Source organism: Abramis brama, assembly GCF_963993115.1.
Source record: "Abramis brama genome assembly, chromosome: 17".
In the NCBI taxonomy this organism is placed as follows: domain Eukaryota; kingdom Metazoa; phylum Chordata; class Actinopteri; order Cypriniformes; family Leuciscidae; genus Abramis; species Abramis brama.
The window spans coordinates 8,652,554-8,661,262 of NC_139979.1; the positions used below are offsets into that span (position 1 = coordinate 8,652,554).

Consider the following 8,709-nt stretch of genomic DNA (forward strand, 5'->3'; position numbering starts at 1 on the left):
CCTTCATGCTATTTTGCAGGTTTAGAAAACAATTGCGCCACTAACCAGGAAAAAATAGTTTAAAGTCAGTGGCGCGTTGCGCATGTTATTCATATGCTATTTTAAGGGCGCATGCTTGGCCATAATCAATGTAGCGTGTGCACAACGCGCATACACTTTGATTCTCTCATCTACACAGAAGCAGCAGTTTTCATTTTTGCAAATCATACATTATTATGATAGATAATAGATAATTAGATAATAGATAGATTAGATAATAGATAGATAATTTATTATAAAAGCATACATCTAGCTTACACATTTACCCAAATTATCATACGCCTTTTTAATCGAAGTTAATTTGGGTGGGTTTCTCCATCCCCAACGTCCCTGACGAGAACGTTGCTCTCCTTGGCTGTGAACCGCTCCTGGCGCGCGTCTGGCAAATCCGCCGTTATAATAGGAATCCGCTTTAGAACAAAGCGCGTCTGCTCTTAAAGGGAATGTGAGATGACGCTCTGATTGGTTTATTTCACGTTACGCCCAAACCACACCTATGAATAATGAAGCTACTTCAGACCAACCCATTTTAGATTTGCGCCTGGCGCAAGAGTCATTTATCCCGCTGGGAAAATAGCAACAGCGCCAAGACCCGCCCACAAAGTTACTTGCGCTTTGCGCTTTGACACTTGCGTTTCAGATCGTTAAAATAGGGCCCCTTATCCTGTGACTCAGCATATGTATGAATGAACGGTGTATAAATAACCCTACAGTGCAGCCTTTTAAACTTGCCGGGGCAGCCAGTGACAAACGCCTCTCACTGCTCTGCTCCTCCGCTTCTGCTGGCTTCAGTCACGTGACGCTGGTTCTGAACGAAAACGCGTTGGCCTAGTACTTTTTGTCCCTCTCTGCTATTATAGTTTTTCAAGATGGCGGAACTACATGGAAGCCTCCGTGGACCTACCCGTCCCATGTATATAAAGATAATAAATTCTTCGTTTACGAGGATTAGTCTGATCATTGGCATAGGTATTTGTACACCATTGAGGGCATATTTATTAATAAAAATATTGATTTTAGATAATAAAATACCTAAAAAGCTACACATAGTCCCTTTAAAAAAAAAAATAATAATACTTTTATTTAGCAAGGACACATTCAATTGATCAAAAGCCTTTGTAAAGGTTTTTACATTGTTAAAAAAAAATTGTATTTCAAATAAATGCTGTTCTTTTTAACTTTCTATTCATCAAGGAATCTTACACAGCACAACCATTTTCAACATTGATTATAATGAGAAATATTTCTTGAGCAGCAAATCATCATATTAGAATGATTTCTGAAGGATCATGTGACACTGAAGACTGGAGATATGATGCTTTTCCATCACAGGAATTAATTACATTATAAAATATATTAAAATAGAAAACGGTTATTTGAAATTCTAATAATATTTCACAATTTTTTGATTGAGCAAAAACATAACATCTTACCATGTTATGGTAACATCTTACCATCTTATGTTTCGATTTTGGCCAAATGTCATTCTATTGCGTTTTTCCAGAATTAAAACTGTCGCCTATGTGCCCAACAGAATGCCTATGACATCACCGAGCTGAAGAGGCCGCTGTGTTCCAGCTTGTCCCAGTCCTCCTCCTGCACCACCGCCCCCCTCATCAAGTCGTCCCAGGGCTCTCAGGAGGAGGTCCACCCGTGTGGAAACATCACCAACGGATCCACCCTTCCCTACCACCACAACGCCAGCTGCGGCGGTCACTGCGCCATGGACTTCAAGAGCTACGTGTCGCGCATCATCTGGGAGGCCGACAATGACAGCCTGGCGTTCCCCATGGACACCTACCACGTGTACTGCATCGAGGGAACGGGCTCTTGCGTGGGCAGCCTCAGCTCTCTGGGGTCCGCCATCTCAGAGGAGGGCTTCAGCTACGACTCCCTGCAGCACTGGGGCTCCAAGTTCCAAGGCCTGAGCGAGCTTTATCGCAGACCCGAGCTGGCCGTCCCATACATGGACACGGTGCAAAGCCAAAGCCAGGAACAGTGACAGTAATCGGACGACCCGAACACTTCAAGCCCAGCGTTTGTTTCTGTGTTAGTGTTTTATAGCCTTTATATGGTTCCAGTTTGAACGCTACAAAAACCTAGTCCTAAGAAATGGTTTCTGTTCATTTGTGATGCAGTCACACAGCTTTAAGGGTGAGGAGCATCTGAGGTTGGAGGACTGATTTGTTTTATTTATTGAGTGAAATATTAAATGTACCGTATTTATTTTTTGCTCTGATAGGGAACAAAGCCAGTGAATCATCAGGACTTCACCATGATGAACATGATATACGGTCACATCCAGCGTGTCACAACTAAGATGAATTGTAGCGAACACACGTGACTAATGCTGCGTTCCATTTCTGCGTTCAGATTTCCATCTTTAGAAGGTTGTGAAGAACTTTGATTTCGCCAAAATGTGAATACACACCACCGCTCAAAGTTAAGGGTCGGTAAGATTTTTTAATGGTTTTGAATGAAGTCTCACCAAGGTTGCATTTTTTCGATTAAAAATACAGTAATACTGTGAAATTTTATTACAATTTAAAATAACTGTTTTAACATTTTAACGTATTTTAATATGTGATTTATTCCTGTGATGGCAAAGATTAGTTTTCATGATTTTTTAATGAAAAGAAAGTTCATTTTTTATATATTTTTTAGAAAAGTCTGTACTGTTCATTTTTAATCAATTTAATGCATTCTCGCTGAATAAAAGTATTAATTTCTTTCAAAAAAAAAAAATCTTACTGACCCAAAACCTTCACTTGAACAGAGTTCATGGTACTGGAGAATTTTAAACATTTTCATGTCTGGAAAATAAAATAAAAAGTTAGAATAATAAGTAAAAGGTTATAATTAACTGTAATTAAAAATAAAGTTATCATGAAGTACTAGAAAAGTAATAGAAAGAGAAATTTGGTCAGAAGTCATAGAAACCAAATATATCCCACATCCGCCTTTGAATGGAGCGCAGCATTATTCCCAGCAGTTTTACTGATCAGGGTTACGGTTACGGTTCAAAAATCTGCACTTGACCAAAACACTCTTGTTTTAATGGACACAGCTGCACTTTTGATGGACGCCCACTTCTGAATTTTAACTCTGAAACATAAATTTGCCAAAAGAGGGTCATGAAGACACAGAAAGACTTCATATGTGACTGATGTGCCAATGAATCACAAATCCACTCACGCGCAGAGTGCATAAGTTACATTACTTTCGGTCAGTGGCGGTATAAATCTGCTTTCTGCCATGAATATTCATTGTGTAGGTTTGATCTGTCTTTGTCTTTTTCATATGAGAGACGTAGTGTGTGATGCCAATCATTTCTGATGCTGGTGTGCTGAAACGTGGCGACACTATCGTCTGTGTCATAACACCAGATGAATGTATCGTGTACTGAGTAGCCGAGTCGAGACTCCACTGTGTCAAAGTCTGTTTTAATAGTTCAAATGTGGCCAGACGCAGCGCAGATACAATCACTAAAAGCTTATAAATATTTTCAATTGCAATATACTTACAAAGGATCCGTATAGTTCTATTTTTGTTGTTGTGAAAACACAAATATTAGTCTGCTAAAATGTGCAGGCTGCATTTTGTAAGAACAATGAGCCATAAGATTGGTTTATCAGTTAGGTTAGCCCTATAATAAATGCTCAGCAAAACCTATACAGAGACATAAATTGAGTTGAATCTCACACATGATCCTTTACAATAAAAGGGCAGTGGCCAAGGCAACGTCGCTTCATGCCTCCTGTAAACCATCTAACAAGAGCATGAGGTCATTGCCACAATGGCTTATAGTTCCTTTCAGCCCATCACAGACCAGTGCTGCTCATTGTACCATGTAAATATTGTACATACAGAAATACTTTTTCTAGGGACTTAACTTTTTCCTTTTTGTATATGAATTTTAATAAATGAAATGTTTTCCTTGAGACACTGTGAGAGAGTGGTTATTTTCTCTTGTAGTTTCCCCATCCAACATTTCACGCCTCAATGTCAGTGATATTCTTGTGTTGTTGTACTGCCACCCTGTGGTGACTTACAGTAATAACAGGCTGATTGGTTTTACTTTATTATTTGCAGTTGCCTTGTAATCTCTATTCATTTCTGCCTGTTCTCACCTATGTTCCTTGACAGTTTTCCTCCCTGTGGCACAATAATATAATTTCCCCACTTTGTCACGAATATTTGAGCCTAAACATTATGGCCTCTCAATAGCTGAAGCAAATTTCATTGATTATCTCCTAACAATTTCACATGTCAAGATCTGGGTAGATTAGATGGTAAGCGAACAATCATTTTTTTGTAGAAAACATGTTGCATGAAAAATGGGCAGGAGTAAACACCTGAGCAACTTAGACAAAGGCCTAACTGTTATGGCAAGGCGACTGGGTCAAAATATCTCTGAAACGACAAGGCTTGTGTGTTACTCCCGATCAGCAGTGCTGAGAATTTACCAACAGTGATCCTAAAGAGGGACAAACCACACACCAGTGACAAGGCTCATTGCTGCACAAGGGCAACAAAGGTGTCCCGTCTGGTCCGAGGCAACAGTAGGTCTACTGTGGCACAAGTCACACAAAATTTGAATGATGGTTATGGGAGGAATGTGTCAGACCACTGCTGCACATTGGACTGCGTAGACACAGACCAATCATAGTGCCCATGATGACCCGTCCACTGGTAAAAGCACCTACATGGGCACATGGGCGTCTGAACTGGACCTTTGAGCAGTGGAAGAAGGTTGTCTGGTCCGATGAGTCCAGGGAAACCCTGGGTCTGCTCCACCGTGAACATGAAGGATCTGCTGCTAATGTTTTGGTGCCAGATCCCACAGGACACTTTCAGGGGTCTTGAAGAATGCAAGACCAACCGCATATCTGGCAGTCACTATACTGGGTGTCATGAGGCAAAAAAGCGTCCTCTCACTTTAAACTGCTTTTTGCAAATTTCTTAACAAGTGTAAATATTTGTATGAACATAAAAAGATTTAACAACTGAGACACAAACTGAATATCAAAAGTAGCAGGTGTGGCCAGCAGTTGCTTTAGTGCATCTCCTCCTGGTGGACTGCAGCAGATTTGCAGCTCTTCTGTAAGATGTCTCTCCACTCTTCCACTAAGGCACTTGCGCGTTCTTGGACACGTCTGGGTGGACATATACACATGGTTTGGCACTGCAAGGATGATCAGCTGTTCTCCCTGTAGCACTGTCTCAGGTGTTCATTGCTCTGGTCCCATCTGCAGTCCTGCAGGACTATGGCATGTTCACACAGGTGATCCGGGATCCTGGGCATCTTTCATCTCGTGTTTTTCAGAGTCAGTGGAAAGGTCTCTTTAATGTCCTGAGTTTTTGGATCTGTGACCTTCTGTGTCTATTGCCTGTACTGTAGTGTCTTCTTAAGATCTGGTCCATTATAGCTGCAATGCAATAATTGTTTATGATTCAGTGAACTAGTATGAAAAACATCGTTTAAACCCTTTCCAGTATCTGTAAAGCTTATTTGGCGAAAAAAGGGATGTTTCTTTTTTTGCTGAGTTTATATATATTTTTTTAAAGGTGACTTTGAGTCACCATCTTCATAAAATTCTTCTTGTATATATATATATATATATATATATATATATATATATACAGTGAGGAAAATAAGTATTTGAACACCCTGCTATTTTGCAAGTTCTTCCACTTAGAAATCATGGAGGGGTCTGAAATTGTCATCGTAGGTGCATGTCCACTGTGAGAGACATAATCTAAAAAAAAAAAATCCAGAAATCACAATGTATGATTTTTTAACTATTTATTTGTATGATACAGCTGCAAATAAGTATTTGAACACCTGAGAAAATCAATGTTAATATTTGGTACAGTAGCCTTTGTTTGCAATTACAGAGGTCAAACGTTTCCTGTAGTTTTTCACCAGGTTTGCACACACTGCAGGAGGGATTTTGGCCCACTCCTCCACACAGATCTTCTCTAGATCAGTCAGGTTTCTGGGCTGTCGCTGAGAAACACGGAGTTTGAGCTCCCTCCAAAGATTCTCTATTGGGTTTAGGTCTGGAGACTGGCTAGGCCACGCCAGAACCTTGATATGCTTCTTACAGAGCCACTCCTTGGTTATCCTGGCTGTGTGCTTCGGGTCATTGTCATGTTGGAAGACCCAGCCTCGACCCATCTTCAATGCTCTAACTGAGGGAAGGAGGTTGTTCCCCAAAATCTCGCAATACATGGCCCCGGTCATCCTCTCCTTAATACAGTGCAGTCGCCCTGTCCCATGTGCAGAAAAACACCCCCAAAGCATGATGCTACCACCCCCATGCTTCACAGTAGGGATGATGTTCTTGGGATGGTACTCATCATTCTTCTTCCTCCAAACACGTTTAGTGGAATTATGACCAAAAAGTTCTATTTTGGTCTCATCTGACCACATGACTTCCTCCCATGACTCCTCTGGATCATCCAAATGGTCATTGGAAAACTTAAGACGGGCCTTGACATGCTGGTTTAAGCAGGGGAACCTTCCGTGCCATGCATGATTTCAAACCATGACGTCTTAGTGTATTACCAACAGTAACCTTGGAAACGGTGGTCCCAGCTCTTATCAGGTCATTGACCAGCTCCTCCCGTGTAGTTCTGGGCTGATTTCTCACCTTTCTTAGGATCATTGAGACCCCACGAGGGAGATTGACAGTCATGTTTAGCTTCTTCCATTTTCTAACGATTGCTCCAACAGTGGACCTTTTTTCACCAAGCTGCTTGGCAATTTCCCCGTAGCCCTTTCCAGCCTTGTGGAGGTGTACAATTTTGTCTCTAGTGTCTTTGGACAGCTCTTTGGTCTTGGCCATGTTAGTAGTTGGATTCTTACTGATTGTATGGGGTGGACAGGTGTCTTTATGCAGCTAACGACCTCAAACAGGTGCATCTAATTTAGGATAATAAATGGAGTGGAGGTGGACATTTTAAAGGCAGACTAACAGGTCTTTGAGGGTCAGAATTCTAGCTGATAGACAGGTGTTCAAATACTTATTTGCAGCTGTATCATACAAATAAATAGTTAAAAAATCATATATTGTGATTTCTGGATTTTTTTTTTTTAGATTATGTCTCTCACAGTGGACATGCACCTACGATGACAATTTCAGACCCCTCCATGATTTCCAAGTGTGAGAACTTGCAAAATAGCAGGGTGTTCAAATACTTATTTTCCTCACTGTATATATGTGTGTGTGTGTGTATATACAGTATATATATATATGTATATATACTATATGTATGTGTATATATATATATATATATATATATATATATATATATATGTATATATATGTGTGTGTGTGTGTGTGTGTGTGTGTGTGTGTGTGTGTGTGTATATATATATATATAATTATTTTTACTTTTTTATTTTATTATTTGCTGGCTCCATCTGTCTGAAAGTTCTCCAAGCCATCATAATGCAGTGGTATGTGGGACACGCATCATTAAAAGTAAAAGCATGTGTTTGGAGTGGGTTCTTTGTCTCAGAGGGTCTTGCAGGGGGTTGGGAGTTCAGCTTTATAAGGAGGGGACATTCGTACCCCAGAACTACACAATAACTCACACAACAGAGGCATTGTAAGGAAAGTCCATGTCTTCATCACCAGCCACATGTCTGGCAAACACCTCTATATAGAGGCCAGCTGACCACTGAAATAACATTTATCAAATGAGTGTAATATGTAACAACATAGCAAGAGACCAATGCCTTAACCAACTTTAACAATAAAAAAAACTCTTAATCATAGAACTGAACGTGTCCTGCAAAAACTCAAACTAGAGCTTCTGTAACAGTTTCCTGTCAAAGACGCTCCACCCATTGTATATCAAAAGGAGTTTGTCTTTATCGTCTTTCCTCTAAAGTTAATCTGGAGGTGAAAACAGCAACAACTCCAGTGGCTTTTTAGGGGACTCAGACGTCACAACAGCACCTCAACGCCCTCATTAGGACAGTTTGCAATTCAAATGTGTTTGCCTTAGTGCACTTCCTTTGTCACTCCACCAAAAGGTACATCAGCTCCCCCATGATACTCTCATGCTACAGTGAAGAGGTGACAAAATGGCTTCATGTTAGATCAGGTAGCAATGTTTGTGCATTTCTGTGGGTAAAAATGATATAAAATTCTCAGTATATGTAAAACTACTGTGAAACATTTCTCTTAGAATTTAGACACTTAAGGGCCACTTAAAATGTATTAATTCACTGCAATATATAGTATCACACCATATGGCAATCATTTAAAAAAGCCATTACAAATTATATTTTCAATTTTTGCATTTATTTTCAGATATATTATCTAATGCAATTGAATGTTTAGTTAAATGTGGCATAAGCGTAAAATTAATGCTTATATATATAGAAGGGCCATGACACCTTTCTGGTATGTTTGGCTCTGGATTTTTTATGTGCATATAGGCTATATATTTATAGACTGGGATCAGTAAAATAGTTATAATTTCAAATAAATGCTATTCATCAAAGAATCCTAAAAACAAAATGAATAATGATTTCCAACTAAATATTAAGCCTATTTTATTAAACTTTCAACAAGAAACATTTGAGCAGCAAATAAGCATATTAAATTGATTTCTGAAGGATCATGTGACACTGAAGACTGGAGTAATTGTTTT

General features: G+C 39.6%; 1 protein-coding gene across 1 annotated transcript in view; it reads left to right on the top strand.

Annotated features, from left to right (window-relative positions):
* LOC311067782 (neural-cadherin) overlaps positions 1–3,980 on the top strand; it is a 117,029-nt gene extending 113,049 nt beyond the window's left edge. The window contains exon 33 of the mRNA XM_084089857.1: positions 1,574–3,980. Coding sequence (XP_083945983.1) covers positions 1,574–2,041 — 468 coding nt within the window. The 3' untranslated portion in view covers positions 2,042–3,980. The remainder of the gene's footprint in view (positions 1–1,573) is intronic.
* The last annotated feature ends 4,729 nt before the right edge of the window (positions 3,981–8,709 follow it).